General features: G+C 39.1%; 3 protein-coding genes across 6 annotated transcripts in view; 1 reads left to right on the plus strand and 2 right to left on the minus strand.

The window, feature by feature from the left end:
* Positions 1-392: 392 nt before the first annotated feature.
* Positions 393-5,472, minus strand: LOC115226318 (oocyte zinc finger protein XlCOF19-like). Of its 3 annotated transcripts, XM_036515080.1 has the most exons (4): positions 5,007-5,472; positions 2,306-2,506; positions 1,544-1,631; positions 393-1,364 (listed from the first exon to the last, which is right to left on the minus strand). In XM_036515080.1, exons 3-4 carry the CDS (start codon positions 1,610-1,612, stop codon positions 528-530), a joined length of 906 nt encoding a protein of 301 aa, XP_036370973.1. In that variant the 5' UTR covers positions 1,613-1,631; positions 2,306-2,506; positions 5,007-5,472; the 3' UTR covers positions 393-527. The 3 variants fall into 3 exon arrangements, with proteins under 3 accessions (XP_036370973.1, XP_029653174.2, XP_036370974.1); XM_029797314.2 differs by lacking the exon at positions 1,544-1,631 and having other exon boundaries at positions 1,739-2,506; XM_036515081.1 differs by lacking the exon at positions 5,007-5,472 and adding an exon at positions 2,750-2,765 and having other exon boundaries at positions 1,544-2,506.
* Positions 5,473-6,090: 618 nt separating this feature from the next.
* LOC115226321 (zinc finger protein 100-like) lies at positions 6,091-22,802 on the plus strand. Of its 2 annotated transcripts, XR_005004330.1 has the most exons (4): positions 6,091-6,375; positions 12,617-13,180; positions 13,600-14,579; positions 22,754-22,802. XR_005004330.1 is itself a non-coding variant. In XM_029797316.2 (3 exons), exon 3 carries the CDS (start codon positions 13,633-13,635, stop codon positions 14,491-14,493), a length of 861 nt encoding a protein of 286 aa, XP_029653176.1. In that variant the 5' UTR covers positions 6,092-6,375; positions 12,617-13,180; positions 13,600-13,632; the 3' UTR covers positions 14,494-14,674. The 2 variants fall into 2 exon arrangements, 1 of the variants encoding a protein (XP_029653176.1); XM_029797316.2 differs by lacking the exon at positions 22,754-22,802 and having other exon boundaries at positions 6,092-6,375; positions 13,600-14,674.
* The window catches only part of LOC115226317 (zinc finger protein 2 homolog), a 28,257-nt gene continuing 24,892 nt past the window's right edge, over positions 19,802-23,166 (minus strand). Inside the window, exons 7-8 of the mRNA XM_036515053.1 lie at positions 20,455-20,995; positions 19,802-20,069 (exon numbers count right to left, since the gene is read on the minus strand). Coding sequence (XP_036370946.1) covers positions 20,568-20,995 — 428 coding nt within the window. The 3' untranslated portion in view covers positions 19,802-20,069; positions 20,455-20,567. The remainder of the gene's footprint in view (positions 20,070-20,454; positions 20,996-23,166) is intronic.

Consider the following 23,166-nt stretch of genomic DNA (forward strand, 5'->3'; position numbering starts at 1 on the left):
CAAATTCTGCAGAGGCTGACTTCTCCTTTCATCCTTTCAAGGTCAATAACATAAGTACCAGTAAAACACTGGGGTCGATGTAATCTTTTTACCCCATCTTGCTGGCCTTGTGCCAAAATTACTCTCTTTTTACTCTTTTCAGTCATTTGACTGCGGCCATGCTGGAGCACCGCCTTTTAATCGAGCAACTCGACCCCGGGACTTATTCTTTTGTAAGCCCAGTACTTATTCTATTGGTCTCTTTTGCCGAACCGCTAAGTAACGGGGACATAAACACATCAGCATCGGTTGTCAAGCAATGCTAGGGGGGACAAACACAGACACACAAACGCATATATATATATATATACATATATACGACGGGCTTCTTTCAGTTTCTGTCTACCAAATCCACTCACAAAGCTTTGGTCGGCCCAAGGCTATAATAGAAGACACTTGCCCAAGATGCCATGCAGTGGGACTGAACCCGGAACCATATGGTTGGTAAACAAGCTACTTACCACACAGCCACTCATCCACATGATTCATCACGTTAGGGGTTTTTTCCCAACCTGACTACAATTGTGAATAATAAAAGATTTCTGAGCAAAATATTTGCCACACGTTTCACAGTGGAAGCGTTTTTCTCCAGAGTGTAAACTCTTATGTTTCGTTAAGATGCTGTTAGAAGAAAAAGATTTCAAACAGATTTCACAGTGAAACAACTTTTCACCAGAGTGGGTCCGTTTATGGATTGTCAGTTTAGAATTCTGGATAAAAGACTTCCCGCATATCTCACAGTGGAACTGTTTCTCCCCGGTATGACAACGTTTATGCACCGTAAGTTTGGAATTGGTCGTAAAAGATTTACCGCACATTTCACAGTGAAACGGTTTTTCGCCCGTGTGGATTCTGACGTGGACCACAAGGTTAGCGTTATCAGAGAAGGACTTGGCACAGATTTCACAATGATATGGCTTTTCCCCGGTATGGATTCTCATGTGTTTCGTTAAACTACTGTTAGACACTAAATACTTCCCGCATATTTCACAAGGGAACAGTTTCTCTCCCGTGTGACTACGTATATGGTTAAGAAGGTGAGAATTTTGCGTGAAGGATTTCCCGCAGATTTCACAAAGATAGGGCCTTTCACTCGTGTGAATCCGTTTATGTCTTGTGAAGTCACTGTTATAGACGAAAGACTTGCCGCACACTTCACAGTGGAATGGTTTTTCCTTGTTGTGAATCTCCTTGTGTGTTAGAACTTCATATTCTGAAGTGAAAATTTTCCTACAAATCTCACAGCGAAATTTAGCAATATTTCTGGCAGATGATTTCTGTTTAGTAAATGTTTCACTAAGTAAAGGCTTCTCATCACCGTCTGCCTCTGTTAATCTATCTCCATTGTTAGAAGTGTCCAAGTAATTAATGTCCTCCATATTATTAATTAATTAATACTCAAAGAATTCTTAAAGGTTGAGAAATTTCAGTCAGTACAATCTCTATTACAGAATAATTTGTTCATGATTCACAAATTCATAAAAAGTTTCTCATCACCATCTGCCTCTGTTAATGTATCTCCATTGTTAAAAACAGTTGTATTAGAAGTGTCCAAGTAATTAATGTCCTCCATATTAATTAATTAATTAATACTCAAAGAATTCTTAAAGGTTGAGAAATTTCAGTCAGTACAATCTCTATTACAGAATAGTTTGTTTATGATTCACATATTCATAAAAAGTTTCTCATCACCATCTGCCTCTGTTAATGTATCTCCATTGTTAAAAACAGTTGTATTAGAAGTGTCCAAGTAATTAACGTCCTCCATATTAATTAATTAATTAATTAATACTCGAAGGATTCTTGAAGGTTGAGAAATGATGGTCAGTACAATCTTTATTACAGTTCAGCTTTTTTTTTGATTTACAAATTCATAAAAAGTTTCTCCCCAATATCTGTCTCTGTTAATATATTTCCATTGTTAAGAACAGTTGTATTACAGGTATCCCGGTAATTAAAGTCTTCCGTATTAATTAATTGATACTTGAGGAATTCTGAAAGGTTGAGAAATATTAACCAGTATAAGAAATCTCTGTTAACCCTTTCGTTACTGTATTTATTTTGAGATGTTCTGTGTTTCTTTCAATTACTTTAAATATAACAAAGAATTTAGTAAAATAACTTAGCTTGTAAAATAATTCAGCTTGTATTAGGAACATAAATTGTGACTAAGGTTTGGTGGAAGATTTCAATTTAAAACTTATGGAAACAAGACATTTGTACAACAGAGCCAGAGCCGGTTTCAGCTGGGTTGGTAACAAAAGGGTTAAGGTTCAGTTTGTTATTTCACATAATCATGGACTGCAGACGTGTACTTAATATACGATGTTGCTATATTTTCTTCTTACAACTTGAATACTTGTTCTCTTCTTTTTGGAACTTCTTCTCAATTGCATATTATTGTAAAACAAGAACCGTTTTACTTTGGACGTTAAAGGAACATAAGTCTGGTTGATAGATATGTCGGCTGAAAAATGAAGAAAAAAGATTCGATAATAATTGATAATTGGTGGAAAAGTTCCTAGTAAAATCAAGAAGGGCGTAACTTTAGTATAAGTACCGGATACATTTCAAGAAAGTTTTTTATATATGGGGGGTTAGGGTTAGAGTTAAGGGTGGGAGAAAAGGGTTTCTCTTATCTCCAGAAATGTAAACAAAGTCACGTGTGTACCTATACCGAAGGATCGCCATCAAGAAGTCTTCCGTTAACCTGTCGTGGAAGATCAGTAAATTTTTACTATTACACTCTCTTTTCTCTCTTTTACTCGTTTCAGTCATTTGACTGCGGCCATGCTGGAGCACCGCCTTTAATCGAGCAACTCGACCCCAGGATTATTCTTTTTGTAAGCTCAGTACTTATTCTATCGGTCTCTTTTGCCGAACCGCTAAGTAACGGGGACATAAACACATCAACATCGGTTGTCAAGCAATGCTAGGGGGACAAACACAGACACACAAACATATACACACACACACACATATATATATATATACGACAGGCTTCTTTCAGTTTCTGTCTACCAAATCCACTCACAAGGCATTGGTCGGCCCGGGGCTATAGCAGAAGACACTTGCCCAAGATGCCACGCAGTGGGACTGAACCCGGAACCATGTGGTTGGTTAGCAAGCTACTTACCACACAGCCACTCCTGTGCCTCATTTTGAATGTAAGATGCTTGTTTTTCCTATGTCTTTTTTTGTTGTTGTTGTTAAGTCTTTTGAACGAATCTGACCGCCAGAAACCATTATGTTTTAAAGGCAAATACTTTCATACAGGTGAGACGGCAGAAGGTAGTAAAAATTATTAAAACTTCGGCGATCTTTCGTCTCTAGTAGACCTTTCCGTCGATTTCCGTAAAAAAATATTTTTTTTTTACATATGGGCTTGCGGGAACTTTTGAAGTAATATACATACATATACACATACACCGAGTAAAAAATTTTAGTTATCTCTTTCTTTCACACATTACTCTGTCTCTTCACACACACTAACAGAAGCACTTCACTTACACAACATACTGTCTGTCTCCCACACCCCATCAAACACACACACACATGTACATCAATGCTTCACATGCACGGTAACTTCAAAAGAACTTCCCTCGTCATACAATCGCTTTCTCTTAGTCTCTTTCGCTCTCATTACTTCAAAAGTTCCCGCAAGCCCATATGTAAAGAGAAAAAATTTTTTTACGGAAATCGACGGAAAGGTCTACTAAAGACGAAAGATCGCCAAAAACTTCTACTACAGGTTGGAATAGAACGATTAGTTCGCAGAAATGTTAAGAAAAAAGACAGGATGGTGATGTCAAAGAATGTGTGTATGTTTTGTTTACCGAAAACATCAAGAATACACAACGTGTGGATATTACTCTCTTTACTCTTTTACTTGTTTCAGTCATTTGACTGCGGCCATGCTGGAGCACCGCCTTTAGTCGACCAAATCGACCCCGGGACTTATTCTTTGTAAGCCAAGTACTTATTCTATTGGTCTCTTTTGCCGAACCGCTAAGTGACGGGGACGTAAACACACCAGCATCGGTTGTCAAGCAATGCTAGGGCGACAAACACAGACACACAAACACATACACACACATACATATATATATATACATATATACGACAGGCTTCTTTCAGTTTCCGTCTACCATATGGTGATAATCTAAATCAATTCGCAAAAAAAATTCTGAAAATTCCATAAAATAAAAAGAAGTTACAAGGGGTGGATGTTTTCGGTTTGAACGTCGGTTTTTTCTAGCGGTATCATATGAAATTGTCACCCATAATTATAACCCTAGTATCGATCTATTGCATTTCAATCAGTTTTAGGGTTAGGGTTAGGGGTGGGGGGAAGGGTATATTTTTTTCTTCAGAAATGTAAATAAACCCAATCTGTTTCTTAAACGAGGGACATATTCATACGGCACAGAATGTTTTTTTACCTCAATAGACGTCATTGATTGGTTGAAATTGAAGAAAAAAACAACAACTAATGTCTTACAAACAATAGAATTTTCTCAATAAAGCCAAGAGAAAAAGATGTTTTATAAACACATTCTACCAGTATACGAAGTTTAAAAGTGTTTAGTTACGTGGAAATTATGTTAAAAAACTGCCGGTCAAACCGAAAAGATCCCCTGATTTCGGTAGAGTGAGACGCCAACAATGACAAGAGCTTCGCTGTTAACGGCTCAGGAATGTTTTCACCTCAATAGATGTCAGTGATTGGTTGAAATTGCAGAAATTGAAGAGAAAAAAAAACAACAAATATCTTACAAACTATAGAATTTTCTCAATAAAGCCAAGAGAAAAAGATGTTTTATTTTGACACATTCTACCAGTATACGAAGTTTAAAAGTGTTTAGTTACGTGGAAATTATTTTAAAAAAACTGCCGGTCAAACCGAAAAGATGCCAAGGGGTTCTATGAGATGGTTAAACCATAATTCTGACGACATAAATACTTACTTTAGATCTGATAGTTAACTGGAAAGCCAAGAATGGTCAGCAAAGTTATTAATTCACTCATTCGTTGGTGATTAAAGAAAAAAAACCCTCTTTTCCTTGTCTTGTAAAATAAGTGAACAACAAATTGGCGACGTGATGTAGTTTGTGATGAGACAAAACATTTGATCGTGGAGGTGATGGAACACCGACTGAGTTGCCATACGCTGTCCACGCAAACCAACGTCTACCTATTAATTAGATAATAATTATCAAACAAAATATAATTACAATAAACACACACACACAAAAAAAGGCGGTGTCTTTGGCAATTACTTCCCGCCCGAATGACAACGGTGTCGTAAGTCAAAAAGTCACTAGTGTAATTTAATACTTTCAGAAATACCTTCAAAAATAAATCTATTCATTTTTGCGATCGATCCAATTCTTGGTAACTTGAGAAGTTATCATCTTGCAAAATAAAATATTACGTATCAACGTGGAATCATTTACGTGGCCGTGCAGGATCTTTTCGGTTTGAACGGCAGTTTTTTAAAAAATAATTTCCACGTAACTAAACACTTTTAAACTTCGTATACTGGTAGAATGTGTTACATAAAACATCTTTTTCTCTTGGTTTTATTGAGAAACCTCTATAGTTTGTAAGATATTTGGGATCTTTTCGGTTTGACCGGCAGTTTTTTAAAATAATTTCCACGTAACTAAACACTTTTAAACTTCGTATACTGGTAGAATGTGTTTATAAACCATCTTTTTCTCTTGGTTTTATTGAGAAAATTCTATGGTTTGTAAGATATTTGGCCTCTAATTTCTTGCATTTCGGCAATTTCAACCAATCAATGACGTCTATTGAGGTGAAAACATTCTGTGCCGTATGAATAATATGTCCCTCGTTTAAGAAACAGATTGGGTTTATTTACATTTCTGAAGAAAAAAAAAGGGATCTTTTCGGTTTGAACAACCGTTCAAACCGAAAAGATCCTAAACAAATTCTCCAACGTGGTGCTCCAACATGGTCGCAATCTCACGAGTGACACAAGAGAGCAATTCTGGGAGGGAGCCCCAAACTGTACATATGCCTCGTAATAAATTTGTAATTAATATATAAGCAGTCTTATTTACACTCGTGAGATATCAATATCACAAAACCCCCTTTCTCTCTCTTGGTTACTACACAATTAATCACATGATCTAAACTACCCAATGAAAATTCAAGAAATCCAATTTCTGGTTTGATTTCAATATATTTTTTTAATTGCGAATCGCGGTTTGATTGCTTCATTAATTTATCCTGTTTAATCAAAGAATCTGAAGACAAGAAATTATTTGTCATACCTGTATAGTTTTTCGTCTATGACATTTTACTGACAAGGTATATTATACTTTACTTTAGCATTTTCTCGTTACAATAGCGACGCATAGAGAAGCTACATTTTTCTTTAAATTAACATTTGTAAAATAACTTTCCAAATTTATATAATAGACTAGCAGTATCGCCCGGCGTTGCTCGGGTTTGTAAGGGAAATAACTATATAAGCATTTTTAGAGAGTTATAGCCAAAAGATAGCAAAAAAAAATGCATTAAAAATGGGAAAAAAATGATGGTAAATTTTTTTTTAATCGTTGACTCATCGTAGACATTTTTAGAGAGTTACTTCCCTTATATAATAGCGAAAAAATGCATTGAAATGGAAAACAAAATGATGGTAAATTTTTTTAAAATCGTAGACTCATCGTAGACGCGCGCTAATACCCAGAAGGGCTCGATATGAATCACGACTATAAGATACCCGGTTTTGGTTAAACTGCACCGCAAAATGTGGGAGTAGTTAGGAATCTAAATCGGAGGAGACAGACACACAACTTGACTTTTATATATAAAGATTTATCGTTTCAAATTTATATAATTTAAGTATTAGAAAATATTTTCTTATGGGTAATAGCTTCGTTTTAACTAAGTGAAACGAAGAATATTTTCGCCAAATTTCAGTTCGGATGTCATATGAATCTAACCTTTATCTTTATTGTTTTGGGCGAGTTGTCCGGACTAGAACTACTCTCTCTCTTCCAAGTGTTTCTGTCTTCCGTGACATTTTGCGGACTTATATTTCTAATTCTACATCGCTAGAGAGTTGGTCAATGTACTTTCATTCTTAGTCGTCCGACATGAGAATTGCCATGGTTCGGGGCGCACAGGAGGAGTTCCTCTTTGCTTCGATAGCAGTGACCAGCATATCTTGTGCTCTGCCCTCGAATGAATTAATATACCGGGGATATTTCCATAAAGCCCTTTTTCGTTGGCTGTTATTTCCATGATTTGTTGGTTCTCAACAAATGAACCTAAACTAAAAAAAACAATAATTGCAGCGTGGAAGGTGTTTGTAAGCCATTTAAGAAACACACAAAAGCCGTTCGATTCACTTCAACATTTAAGTTTAATTTGTCAAAATATTTTCGTCGCTTTAAGACCACGACCTCTTCACTGACAAAAATCCATGCTGAATAAGGTTTATATATATATAGACAATTGCAGCGTGGAAGGTGTTTGTAATCCATTTAAGAAACACACAAAAGCCGTTCGATTCACTTCAACATTTAAGTTTAATTTGTCAAAATATTTTCGTTGCTTTAAGACCGCGACCTGTTCACTGACAAAAATCCGTGCTGCATCACGGATAATAATAATAATAATAATAACTAACTATTAAATGAATACTAGCTATAGTAAACATTCCCTAAACTTTGGAACCAGTGAGGGCTGTCCAGGGTGGCTGAGAAAAAGCCCGATGGACTCATCTCCTCTAGGGTAGGGCCACTGTTCATTGCTCGTTTTGTTCTTCCGCACGTCCGTTAATCTTCTACCAACTTGCAGTGGGTGTTGTGAGGATACCTGTTTCCGTAACTGGAGTAAACAAGGTACTAAAATGCCATAATCTGTCGGAGAAATACATATTACAGCCAGCTGTTTTCGAGACTTTTAGTGAGTGCAGTACTTTTCATAACGGCTCGCAATATTGATGTAACGTATGATGCGCGGAAGGGTTCCTGACTGTGCCAGCGCTTCGACCTTGCATCAATCACCCGCGGTAATGTTTTGACGTGTCTCGAAAGATCGCTTAGCTTTACCCGGGTTGCAGTGTATGTGAATCTCTCTCTATATAAAGCTGAAGTTGTCTGTGTATGGCAGGTTTGGTAGCCTTCAACTAACACTATCTCCTCCGAGACCCTGCGACGCAAGTTGACCAAAATTTAGAGTATGATAGAAGAAGGCTTGGTCTTCATTCCGTAGCAGAAAAAATTCAAATCGGTCCATGGTAACACCAAAACTTATTTACATCAAAAAGGTGCTTTTTTTCTATGAAAATCCCTATTTTTTACGATTTTTTGACTGCATTGTCGCCATTTTTCGGTGTATTTCAACCACAAAAATGTTCAATTAAAGAGAATAACAAGCTACATAATGCAAAATTTTTACTTTTCAAAAATTCCAATTCTAAAGGGTCGAAACAAACCCAAGCAACGCCGGGCGATACTGCTAGTCATGTATGAAAATGCAAACCTATTTTTTTAATTATTTATTTACTGATTTCCTTTTTGCAATTATTTTTTTTTCTTTTTATAAATAAACTTGTAATTTGAAAATAAATTTTAAAATCATTTCTGGAAAAAACATATACTTAAAATAACGCCATTCATTAAAAAAATCCAAACAGATGAGAGAAAAAATCATCGAATTTGATATATTTCGATATTAGATCTTATGATAATGTAATGCATGAATATTCTAATTAATAACCATTTCGCCATTTTCTTAGCTGTCTGTAATTAGGACGTGATGTGGCTGCAACTAAATTAAATATAATTAATATAATCGTATTAACTATTTACTCTGATCCAGGGAGCTTATTTTTAATACTCGGTAGAACAAAACATTACAGCATCGAAACCGATAACCAAATTATTTATAGTAACACAATAGCTCTATTGCTAATGTAGTTAGTTGTTGCTAATTAGTTAGCAGCAGTAATTAAATAAATCGCCATATTAATTATTCGTTGTAATGCACAGAATGATGAAGTCATCAAATTTTAAAATGGATATTCGTTTATTTCAGTGATTGATCGACTTTGAATTAGATGATCTGCCTTTCTATACCTCTTCGTCTGAGTTTATTTTTATCGAATTTATCTGTCAGTTAGAGTATTTTTGCTTTCTATCTTGATGTATTGGTTGTGATGTTTTAATATTTGCAAGAAATACACACACAAGCCCGCTTCATATATATATCTATATATATATATATATATACTCTTTTACTTGTTTGTCATTTGACTGCGGCCATGCTGGAGCACCGCCAGTACTTATTCTATCGGTCTCTTTTGCCGAACCGCTAAGTGACGGGGACGTAAACACACCAGCATCGGTTGTCAAGCAATGCTAGGGGGACAAACACAGACACATACACACACACACATATATATATACATATATACGACGGGCTTCTTTCAGTTTCCGTCTACCAAATCCACTCACAAGGCATTGGTCGGCCCGAGGCTATAGCAGAAGACACTTGCCCAAGGTGCCACGCAGTGGGACTGAACCCGGAACCATGTGGTTGATTAGCAAGCTACTTACCACACAGCCACTCCTGCGCCTATATATATATATATATATATATTATATATATATATATATATATATATATATATATATATATATATATATATATTATATATATATATATATATATATATATATAATAATGAGGGAGATAAATTAATATTAATTTTAATATCAATTTAAAACCAGTAGTCTAGCATACAAAAAATCTGAGAAATCAGAGAAAATTCTAATATATGTGTATATTGGCAGGGCAAGACTGCTAGGTAGTCGGCCGTATGCTAGAAATAGATCATCAACGATCAAACTGCAAAGAAAGTTCTCTAGAGGAAAAATTCAGCGAACACCAGAACCAAATTTGGCGGGCAGGACAGATGAAAATTTATATAAAAAACAGAATTAATTGCATACCTTATATATATAAGTTCAGCAACAATTTAGATTCAAATGAATATGGTACTTAATTTAGATGCACCAGAATTTTGTATGGTGTTATCCATAAAAATTTGCGGGGTGATTATAATGAAAAATAAGCAACAAGAATGACTCCGGTAATTTGGTACGATCGTTTCGTACTACATCATTTTATTAAATGTTGTAAGTATTACAGTAGATTTAAGATGCTGAGTGCTCATCGGCCAATTATATAGGTTTTCCATTAATACAGAAGCTTTCGAATCAAGTAGGAACATTATAGAGAAGGTAGATATACAGATAAAGATGTAGATTTAAATTTTGTGTATAAATATATATTATAGGCGCAGGAGTGGCTGTGTGGTAAGTAGCTTGCTAACCAACCACATGGTTCCGGGTTCAGTCCCACTGCGTGGCATCTTGGGCAAGTGTCTTCTGCTATAGCCCCGGGCCGACCAATGCCTTGTGAGTGGATTTGGTAGACGGAAACTGAAGGAAGCTCGTCGTATATATGTATATATATATATGTATGTGTGTGTGTTTGTCCCCCTAGCATTGCTTGTCAAACGATGCTGGTATGTTTATGTCCCCGTTACTTGGCGGTTCGGCAAAAGAGACCGATAGAACAAGTACTGGGCTTACAAAAAGAATAAGTCCCGGGGTCGAGTTGCTCGATTAAAGGCGGTGCTCCAGCATGGCCACAGTCAAATGACTGAAACAAGTAAAAGAGTAAAAAGAGTATATATTTTCCACAAGATCTTAGACCCCCCCTTGGAGTAAACATCCTGACCAACTACAAAAGAAACCAGCAAAACAATTTTTTCTTCTTCCCTCTCTCCCTTTTCTTCCTTCAATTCTTTATCTTTAACACCTTTTTCAGATACAAAAACACACACGCACACATGCTCTCTCTCACTTTCTCCCCATTCACCACCCTCTTGTACTATCTTATATCCCTCCCCACCACTACACACTCAGTGACACTATCTCTCTCTATATAAACGGCAGTTTGTCTGTGCGTGTTTCTGTGTGTCTGTTTTCTCGTACCCTCACTCTGACCACGGCTTTCAACCGATTCTGATGAAACTTGACACACACATAGCCCAATGTCATAATTCAAAACTAACGCAGCGAAAATTTTGAAAAGTTCCCCCAGTTCTGAAAAAAATCGATAAATTCGACATGGGGGTCGAGAATCAGAAACCCAAACCACAGACTGTCTAGGGGACGCAACTCCACCTTTTTTAACTCTCAAAAAAAATTTACCATAATTTTTTTTCCATTTTTTTGCTACTTTTTGGCTATAACTCTCTAAAAATGCTTTATAGTTATTTCCCTTACAAACCTGAGCAACGCCGGGCGATACTGCTAGTAACACTATAAAATTGTCAAAATTTTTCCACAGGAACTTGTCATATGTTCTAACCACTGCACCATGTACCTTCATTGTGTAATGAAAGGAAGAGAAAAAAAGTTATACTTTACGCTTCTACTTGTTTCAGTCATTTGACTGCGGCCATGCTGGGGCACCGCCCTTTAGTCGAGCAACTCGACCCCTGGACTTATTCTTTGTAAGCCCAGTCCGTATTCTATCAGTCTTTTTTGCCGAACCGCTAATTGACGGGGACGTAAACACACCAGCATCGGTTGTCAAGCAATGCTAGGGGGACAAACACAGACACACAAACATACACACACACACACTTATATATATATACATATATACGACAGGCTTCTTTCAGTTTCCGTCTACCAAATCCACTCACAAGGCATTGGTCGGCCCGGGGCTATAGCAGAAGACACTTGCCCAAGATGTCACGCAGTGGGACTGAACCCGGAACCATGTGGTTGGTTAGCAAGCTACTTACCACACAGCCACTCCTGCGCCTTATATTGCATCTTATCATCATCATCATCGTTTAACGTCCGCTTTCCATGCTAGCATGGGTTGGACAGTTCAACTGGGGTCTGGGGAGCCCGAAGGCTGCACCAGGCCAGTCAGATCTGGCAGTGTTTCTACAGCTGGATGCCCTTCCTAGCGCCAACCACTCCGAGAGTGTAGTGGGTGATTTATGTGCCACCGACACAGGTGCCAGACGAGGCTGGCGAACGGCCACGCTCGGATGGTGTTTTTTTTATGTGCCACTGACACAGGTGCCAGACGAGGCTGGCAGACGGCCACGCTCGGATGGTGTTTTTTATGTGCCACCGACACAGGTGCCAGACGAAGCTGGCGAATGGCCACGCTCGGATGGTGTTTTTTTTATGTGCCACTGACACAGGTGCCAGACGAAGCTGGCGAACGGCCATGATCGGATGGTGTTTGTTACGTGCCCACAGCACGGAGGCCAGTCGATGCGGTACTGGCTACGGCCACGTTCGGATGGTTTTCTTATGTGCCACCGGCACTGGTACCACAAGGATACAAATTCCATTGATGTTCATCTATTTTGATTTGGTTGTCTATCATAATTTCTGTCACTTGCTGTTTTTAGCAGTCTTTGAGTTTCTTAGTATTTCACATTTGTATCTTTACTATTTAAATATCTTATACTGTTTTTTTCTTCTTCTTATTTCAGATTATTGGATTATATTTGCAATTAAAGGATTATTCACATCAGACACAGTTATATTTATCATGTTTTGAAGATGAAAAGAAAAATGTTTGAATGAAGATATTAACATGTTGGAGTGGTTGGCATTAGGAAGGGCATCCAGCTGTAGAAACATTGCCAGATAAGACTGGAGCCTGGTGCAGCCTTCTGGCTTCCCAGATCCCCGGTCGAACCATCCAACCCATACTAGCATGGAGAACGGACGTTAAACGATGATGGTGATGATGATGATGATATCAGTCTGTGGTGAATTAAGCTGAAATGTTTCTTCTAAACTGTGATAAGCAAAAATGCATTCCTTAACATTTTCTGCAATATCACCAGAGGGTGAGCTTGCAATCTAACTGGAAATATTTATAAATGCATTTGCAGCATCTTAAGATATTGACGAAGATCACAGGTGATGGAAATATACATCAGTGAAAGTATTTTTTAAGGAATGAAACGATAAAACTGGAAACCAGAAATATAACAATATACCTTCATGAGAAAAATATTAATAATGGAAAAACTGAATCAAGAAATTTATATACTCTTTACTCTCCTTTACTCTTTTACTTGTTTCAGTCATTTGACTGCGGCCATGCTGGAGCACCGCCTTTTAGTCGAGCAACTCGACCCCGGGACTTATTCTTTTTTGTAAGCTCAGTACTTATTCTATCAGTCTCTCTTTTTGCCGAACCGCTAAGTGACAGGGGACGTAAACACACCAGCATCGGTTGTCAAGCAATGCTAGGGGAACAAACACAGACACACAAACGCACACCCATACATATATATATATACGACAGGCTTCTTTCAGTTTCCATCTACCAAATCCACTCACAAGGCATTGGTCGGTCCGGACTATAGCAGAAGACACTTGCCCAAGGTGCCACGCAGTGGGACTGAACCCGGAACCATGTGGTTGGTTAGCAAGCTACTTACCACACAGCCACTCCTGCGCCTATGAGTGATTTTTTTAAAAATTTCATTCTGAGATGTCGAAAGAGATAAAAGTATCATACCCTTGTGACATCTGTGGTAAATTATTCTCTTGGAAAAGTAACCTAACCACTCACAAACGCATTCACACAGGGGAGAAGCCATATCATTGTAATATCTGTGGGAAATCCTTCTCTGGGAGTAGTGACTTAACTACTCACATACGGAGTCATACAGGAGAGAAAACCTATCACTGTGATATCTGTGGCAAATCATTCTCTGAAAGCAGTAGTTTGACTAAGCATAAACGTATTCATACAGGAGAGAAACCTTATCGCTGTGACATCTGTGGAAAGCCATTCTCTCAAAATGAGCATTTAACAACACACAGACGTATTCATACGGGAGAGAAACCATATCATTGTGATACATGTGGTAAATCATTCTCTGAAAAGGGGATTTTGACTGAGCACAAACGTATTCATACTGGAGAGAGACCATATCACTGTGATATTTGTGGCAAGACATTCTCTAAAAATGGAAACTTAGCCAAGCATGAACGTATTCATACAGGGGAGAAGCCATATCGCTGTGATATCTGTGGTAAATCATTCTCTCAGAGTAGTGGCTTAATTACACACAAACGTATTCATACTGGAGAGAAACCATATAAGTGTAGTGTCTGTGGTAAGGCATTCTCTCAAAGCAGTGGCTTAACCATACACGAACGTGTTCATACAGGAGAGAAGCCATACCACTGTGACGTCTGCGATAGATCCTTCTCTCAAAGCGGTGAGTTGACTACTCACAAGCTCATTCATACAGGAGAGAAGCCATATCACTGTGATATCTGTGGTAAATCATTCTTTCGTAAATATTACTTGAGCAAACACGTGGGTATTCATATTGAGGTGTAACTGTATTAATAATCCTTTATATTTTAGGCACAGGGCCGGAAATTTTTGTTGACCAGGGTACAGTTGATTACATCGATCCTCATGCTTAACTGCTTTTTGCGTGCCACTGGCACAGAAGCCAGTCAGGGCAGCGCTTGCATCAGCCATGTTCGAATGGTGCTTTCTACGTGCCGCCGGCACAGATATCACAATTACAATTTCCATTTGATATTTATTTTTATGGCGTTAGGAAGGGGCATCCAGCCGTAGAAACATTGCCAGATCAGACTGGAGCCTGGTGCAGCCTCCTAGCTTCCCAGACCCCAGTTGAACCATCCAACCTATGCTAGCATGGAAAGCGGACGCTAAATGATGATGATGATGTTGATGTACTTGACACAATAGGTCTCCTCAAGCACAGCAGGTCACGTGCCACCGGCACAGAAGCCAGTCAAGGCGATGCTGGCATCGGCCACGTTCGGATGGTGCTTTTTAAGTGCCGCTGGCACAGGTATCACAACTACAATTTCCATTTGATATTTATTTTGATGTTGTTGTACTTGACTCAATAGGTCTCCTCAAGCACAGCAGGTCACGTGCCACCGGCACAGAAGCCAGTTAAGGTGGCGCTGGCATCGGCCATATTCGGATGGTGCTTTCTATGTACCGCCGGCACAAATATCACAACTACAATTTCCATTTGATATTTATTTTGATGTTGATGTACTTGACTCAATAGGTCTCCTCAAGCACAGCAGGTGGCCCTACGATCCAAGGCAAGCACAGCGGGTCGTTCTGCAATCCAAGGTACTTCGAATGGGCTGGGGCTGCTATATGAAACTGGTGCAGGAAGCAGCCATGAACTCACATTATTTGTCGGGTCTATACATGTTATTTATATTCTAGATCTTATATATGCTTCTTTCATAAATCTCATATGTATATTCTGAAATAAAATATTATTAAGTCTATCCCATCAATGAAATGACTCTGTTGTTATATTTTGCTTGTTTCAGTCATTAGACTGTGATTATGATACAGAAGTTGAGTGTCGGTTTTTCAGAGTTGCGGTGATGATATTGTGAGCTAAATTTTGTTATTGAAAATTGTTATTTTGGACGTTTTATTGATTGTTGAATTTTTGAAAACTGTTTTCCTGCTGCCGCCCACTGTTGGCTATGCAAGCTGTGACTTACGCGCGAGCAGCAGGTAAAAGCCTCTCTGCCGATGCGATGCAGTTGAAGGATGTAAAAATTGAAAAAAAAAACCTGGAAAAATATTTTGAGAGTTTTAAAAAAGAAGGAGACTGCCTGAGAATCATATCGCCGAAAGACGCAGTACAAAAAGCAGGGAAAAAAAACCCATCACCTACAGAACGTGGAATGTAGCCACAAAGAGAATTGAAGTGGCAGAAATAGAGGATATAGAGCAGTGTCTAGAAGAGATAAAGGACAGGACCACCTTTTACACAAGAGGGAGGAAGTATGCCACGGTAGAAGTACGTTTTGAAAGCGAAGAAGCGAGTAGACACGCCACAACAGCACTGAAAACAACTAGGTGGGTACTCCTACCTACATACTGCAGTAGATGAGCTGCGAGAATTAGAATTGGAAAAGTGTCGCCGGAAATGGACATGGAAAGGCTGGTAGCAGCCATAATATATAATTGCAAAGAAAAGGTGGATATCCTTAAAGTAGAGAAGTCTAGAGATATTAACTGGTGGGGTTATGGAGTTGAAGCTTTATTACACAAAACCCTGCCAGATTTGCATAACATTTCAGAGTAGTTGGTGCTCCTCGAGAGTTGTGGTGGAGGGGAGACCTCCAGTATGCTATAAGTGCAAAAGCAGAGGGCACATAAAGGCAATGTGTCCTCTAAGAGAATTGCATGTAGAAGAGATGACTCAATGAGAGACGAAGAAGCAGAGAGGATTAGGGTTAGAGCAATCCCTGCTGTACTCATTCGCCACAACTTTCTCTCACTATTTCTTCTGTTGGCCTGCTTGCTTAGCCAGTGAGGTGGTGTCATTTGAAGACTAAAACAATGCGAAGCGCATTGTGACCAGAGATGTGTAGCAACATCTGAGAGCCTGGTCGGTCACAGTGACCACGGTGATAAATGTATGTATGTATATATATATAACTACAAGATATTATAACAATAAATTTACATATTATGATATATGTGGAGGTGCAATGGCCCAGTGGTTAGGGCAGCGGACTTGCGGTTTCGATTCCCAGACCAGGCGCTGTGAGTGTTTATTGAGCGAAAACACCTAAAAGCTCCACGAGGCTCCGGCAGGGGGAGGTGATCCCTGCTGTACTCCTTCACCACTCTTTCTCACACTCTTTCCTCTGTTGGCCTGCTCGCTTAGCCAGCGGGGTGGCGTCATTCGAAGGCTAAAACAATGCGAACGCATTGTGACCAGCGATGTGTAACAACATCTGATGGTCTGGTCGGTCACGTGATCACGTGATTATGATATATTAAATACATTATAATATGGGTGGCTATTTATTTATGCGCCCTTTTCAAGCTTAGCCAGGCTCATGGGCCCGGTTTCCCGGTTTCTGTGGGGTATGTGCTCCCCCCAGCTGGACTGGACGCCAGTCTATCGCAGCATTACCCAAGAAACAGGAAGTAAGAGTGAGAGAAAGAATATAACAGGGGTCGCCACCACCCCCTGCTGGAGCCTCGTGGAGCTTTTTAGGTGTTTTCGCTCAATAAACACAGAACACCCGGTTTGGGAATCGAACTGTGAGTCCGCTGCCCTAACCACTGGGCCATTGCGCCTCCACATGGGTGGCTATAGCGATTAAAAACCAAACAGGTAAAATACATGAATAAGGGTGAAAAATAGCACCAGTAATTGCTAGAAATAGGAGCTAAAAAATGTAACTCGAATAGCCAGGCAAAATCACCAGCCTCATGAGATGTTCAGGAACTGCGAAAGGAAAGCCACGTCTTCCTCCAGCGAGATAAAACTCACTGAATGAAGTACTAGCATCTGTGCAGGTTGTTCAGCAAAAAATTGTGAAATCCTCATCTGATGTCTGCGACAGGAGAATCCACAGTAATCTTTATAATTAGACCAACACATGATTTGATTACATGCTCTACATGTAAGGCGCAGGAGTGGCTGTGCGGTAAGTAGCTTGCTAACCAACCACATGGTTCTGGGTTCATTTCCACTGCATGGCACCTTGGGCAAGTGTCTTCTACTATAGCCCCGGGCCGACCAAAGTCTTGTGAGTGGATTTGGTAGACAGTAATTGGAAGAAGCCCATCATATATATATGCATGAGTGTGTGTATATATTTGTGTGTCTGTTTGTCCCCTCAGCATTGCTTGACAACCGATGCTGGTGTGTTTACATCCCCATAACTTAACGGTTCGGCAAAAAGCCGACCAAAGCCTTGTGAGTAGATTTGGTAGACGGAAACTGAAAGAAGCCCGTCGTATATATGTATGTGTGTGTATATGTTTGTGTGTCTGTGTTTGTCCTCTTGACAACTGATGGTGGTGTGTTTACATTCCCGTAACTTAGCTGTTCGGCAAAAGGGACCGATAAAATAAGTATTAGGTTTCCAAAGAATGAATCCTGGGGTCGATTTGCTCGACTACAGGCAGTGCTCCAGCATGGCCAGTCAAATGACAAACAAGTAAAAGCGTAAAAGAGTATGTAAAAATGACAGAATAATTCAAGAATAAACCAGTTTTATTTTAATTTCATATTGTCTTGAGAGAGAAATGATGTAAAAATTAAAGATTCTGGGCATTGTAGTTGAGATGTCAGACGAAGATAAAATCTGGCTTCTTTTATAACAAAATATGTCCATAAATGGACATTAAAATATGGATGAGGAATGTTCCACAAATTACATCAACCGTTTTGTATTCACATTAAGTTTAATGCTACATTCAGCGACATGCAACCATATTCTGAACGCCTTACTTCCCTGGGCATGGACACATTGAAACTCCATGTGGCATCTGACTTGGCAGACACCTATAAAGTTTATTAACCATCTTACAAAAACTAACTCTGAGCACCTTTTCAAACTCCACCCGTCTAACACCCGTGGACATGTTTACAAAGTCAGAAACCAGCACAGCTCCCATGACTTTCGGAAACATTTTTTCACGCTGAGAGTAGCTGAAGCATGGAACAGACTGCCGGCATCAGTTGTTAGTTGTCGGAGCACTGCATCCTTCAAAACTTCCATGCTTTCTGAGATTCGCCAACACTACACCTGATTTTCTCCCCTCCATACACACACAAGCATGTATCTGACTCATACATTGTTCGCTTTCCAGACATTTGTACATTACTGCATATACTTTATACACACTTTCTGACAAGTTGTGGTGCACCTGAGCACTGTATAGAATAATTTCATTATTATTATTATTATTTACATATGTAAATTAATATTTACTGTTAAATCATAATATTGTATAATAGGAATAACAAAAAAAAAGTAGGAAGTGAGCTGGCAGAATCATTAGCACACTGGGAAAAATGCTTAGCTGTATTTCATCCATCAATGTTCTGAGTTCCAACTCTACCTTTCATCCTTTAAGGGGCAATAAAATAAATACGAGTTGAAAACTGGGGTTGATGTAATCAACTTACTCCTTCCCTCAAATTGCTAGCCTTGTACCAAAATGTGGAACCAGTATCTCTATATATATAAACGGCAAAATGTCTGTCTGTGTGTGTGTCCTTTATACAAATCCACAATTTTTCAGTTAGAGGGCTCGCACTTTCTATGGTCATTCAAAACCGTCCAAGGGTGGTCGTGCACATCTTTACATTTCCCCAGTCACCCCGCAAATCTCTCTATATATAAATGGCAAAATGTCTGTGTGTGTGTCCTTTATACAAATCCACAATTTTTCAGTTTGAGGGCTCGCACTTTCTATGGTCATTCAAAATCGTCCAAGGGTGGTCGTGCACATCTTTACATTTCCCCAGTTACCCCGCAAATCTCTCTATATATAAACGGCAAAATGTCTGTGTGTGTGTCCTTTATACAAATCCACAATTTTTCAGTTAGAGGGCTCGCACTTTCTATGGTCATTCAAAACCGTCCAAGGGTGGTCGTGCACATCTTTACATTTCTCCAGTCACCCCGCAAAGCCATTAAAAAATCAATAGAAGATTTTTTTGTGAATTTTCTATTCAAAACCCAATCAAAATGCCCGAAACTTGATACGCCAATTGAATGCCTGCTAGCTGTATGTGGTTGGTCGGAGATTTGGACAGTACTCGCGTGTATGTACACACACACGCAGCTGTATATGCATGCACTAGCACTATCTAGTAAATAATAAGACTGTACTAAATCTAAGCTAATGTTAATATCATTACCCTGAAAGGGTTATAATAGAAAATAGTGTTAGGGGAGAATTATCGCACACTGTTACATATTCTTTTGAATGTGGATATATTTACATTTATATATTTTTCTTATAGGAAGAACAATGTTAAACTGTGTGTATCCCTGAATGTTTTTAAAGGACACTAAAGAAGTTAATCTCACAACAGGTAAATGACTGTAAAACTTGGTCTCAAAAAGGGAACCAGGAAGAGTGGAAGCACTCCGTCGGTTACGACGACGAGGGTTCTGGTTGATCCGAATCAACGGAACAGCCTGCTTGTGAAATTAACGTGTAAGTGGCTGAGCACTCCACAGACACGTGTACCCTTAACGTAGTTCTCGGGGATATTCAGCGTGACACAGAGAGTGACAAGGCCGGCCCTTTGAAATACAGGTACAACAGAAACAGGAAGTAAGAGTGAGAGAAAGTTGTGGTGAAAGAGTAGAGCAGGGATCGCCACCATCCCCTGCCGGAGCCTCGTGGAGCTTTTTAGGTGTTTTCGCTCAATAAACACTCACAACGCCCGGTCTGGGAATAGAGACCGCGAGTCCGCTGCCCTAACCACTGGGCCATTGCGCCTCCACAACCAGGAAGAGTATGGTTACTGACAAAGGCTAAGTCCAAAATGCTAAATGCCATTTTAGCAGAGAAAATGGTTTTCAAAGGTTTGTTGTCATCATGTGTTGAAATGAATTTAGATATTTACAAAGTTATTTTTCTGTATGAACACGTGCATGAGTAACTAGGTTACGTTTCAAAGTAAAAGATTTGCTACAGATATTGCAGTGGTATGGTTTCTCACCTGTATGAATACGTCTGTGGTTAATTAAGTTACTACATCTAGAGAAAGATTTACCACAGATATCACAGTCATATGGCCTCTCACCTGTATGAATACGTATATGTTTACTTAGATTACTGCTTCCCGCGAAGGATTTACCACAAACGCTACAGTGATATGGTTTCTCACCTGTATGGATACGTTTATGTGTACCTAAGTCACTACTTCCAGAGAACGATTTACCACAGGTGTCACAGTGATATGGCTTCTCTCCAGTATGGATACGTTTGTGTTTAGTTAAATGACTATGTCTAGAGAATGATTTACTACAGATATCACACTGATATGGCTTCTCACCTGAATGGATACGTTTGTGTGTACTTAAGTCACTATTTGCAGAGAACGATTTACCACAAGTATCACATTGATATGGCTTCTCACCTGTATGAACACGGATATGCTTACTCAGGTTACTAGTTCCTGAGAAGGATTTACCACAAACATCGCACTGATGTGCTTTCTCACCTGTATGAGTACGTTTATGTGTCGTTAAGTCACTACTTCCAGAGAACGATTTATCACAGGTGTCACAATGATACGGTTTCTCCCCTGTATGAATACGTTTATGTTTTGTTATGTGACTACTTCTAGAGAAAGATTTCCCACAGATATCACACTGATACGGTTTCTCTCCTGTATGAATACGTTTGTGTACAGTCAAGCCACTACTTCCAGAGAAAGATTTACCACAGATATCACAGGGATAAGGCTTCTCTCCTGTATGGATACGTCGGTGTTTCACAAGGTCGCTTTTTCGAGAGACTGACTTTTCACAAATATCACATGCGTAAGATGATTTTCCGATCTCTTTTAACATCTCACCTGTTAAAACCACTCCCTTTTCCATTATTTGTTGTTTTTCACCAAAACATTTTTTTTTCTTGCCGTCTTTTGAATAGTCTATTTCATAGAAATAATTACCATCATCATTTAACATCCACAGAGTTTCACTAGGAGCTGGTATGTTGGAGAGCTGCTCTGGACTGAAGTCTGTTTTTGCTTGGTCTCTATGGTTGGATGTCCTTCTTAATGCTAACCTTCCCACAGTGTATTGAGTACCTTTTATAGGTCACCAACACTGGGCATGTCTATGATTTTTCTTGGATTGACGTGTCTTCTCAGGCACAGCAAATAGCCAAACATCTTGGTCATTATTTCTACATTCCCAGGAACTGTGGTTGTTGCCAATATTTGAAGACGACGCAAATGAATTTGTAAAATTTCTGAACATAATTAATATAATTAATATACAAAAACTTTTTTGAACACATCCCAGGTATCGAAGCCAAGAAGCATTAATATTTATCTTAGTTTAGAGAAAATGTTTCACATTAATTTTCCCATTTATATAAACAGGATTATATTTAATCTTCCACATTTCACAGGACATTTTCCTTTGGTCTTTAAGACATGACGAATATTGACAATGGATCTGATGTAAATGGCTCTTTTATACCAATGTCACCTGGAGATCTGAAAGAATAAAGAAACAGTATAAGATAAACCTGGCATAATTTCGTTATATCTATACTCCACAACCCATGGAAGTGAAATGTCTCGACCTTGTTGAGCTATATCAAAGGAATGCCTTCTTTCTTATTTCTTTATTACCCACAAGGGGCTATACACAGAGGGGACACACAAGGACAGACAAACAGATTAAGTCGATTACATCGACCCCAGTGCGTAACGGTTACTTATTTAATCGACCCCGAAAGGATGAAAGGCAAAGTCAACCTCGGCGGAATTTGAACTCAGAATGTAAGCTAAACGATATACCTATTTCTTTACTGCCCACAAGGGGCTAAACACAGAGGGGACAAACAAGGACAGACAAACGGATTAAGTCGATTATATCGACCCCCACTGCGTAACTGGTGCTTAATTTATCGACCCCGAAAGGATGAAAGGCAAAGTCGACCTCGGCCGAATTTGAACTCAGAACGTAGTGGCAGACGAAATACCTATTTCTTTACTACCCACAAGGGGCTAAACACAGAGGGGACACACAAGGACAGACAAAGGGATTAAGTCGATTATATCGACCCCAGTGCGTAACTGGTACTTATTTAATCGACCCCGAAAGGATGAAAGGCAAAGTCGACCTCGGCGGAATTTGAACTCAGAACGTAACAGCAGACGAAATACCTATTTCTTTACTACACACCAGGGGCTAAACACAGAGGGGACAAACAAGGACAGACATAGGTATTAAGTCGATTATATCGACCCCAGTGTGTAACTGGTACTTATTTAATCGACCCCGAAAGGATGAAAGGCAAAGTCAACCTCGGTGGAATTTGAACTCAGAACGTAACGACAGACGAAATACCTATTTCTTTACTACCCACAAGGGGCTAAACACAGAGAGGACAAACAAGGACAGATAAACGAATTAAGTCGATTACATCGACCCCAGTGCGTAACTGGTATTTAATTTATTGATCTCGAAAGGATGAAAAGCAAAG

Source organism: Octopus sinensis, linkage group LG30, assembly GCF_006345805.1.
Source record: "Octopus sinensis linkage group LG30, ASM634580v1, whole genome shotgun sequence".
NCBI lineage: Eukaryota > Metazoa > Mollusca > Cephalopoda > Octopoda > Octopodidae > Octopus > Octopus sinensis.

Excerpts from the sequence above, each read along its gene's own strand:
- LOC115226321 (XM_029797316.2), top strand. The coding sequence starts at position 13,633 with ATGTCGAAAGAGATAAAAGTATCATACCCTTGTGACATCTGTGGTAAA.
- LOC115226318 (XM_036515080.1), bottom strand. The coding sequence starts at position 1,612 with ATGGAGGACATTAATTACTTGGACACTTCTAATACAACTGTTTTTAAC. Across the intron at positions 1,365-1,543 it reads ATGGAGATACATTAACAGAG|GCAGACGGTGATGAGAAGCC; the intron begins GCAGATGGTGAT and ends AGATTAACAGAG.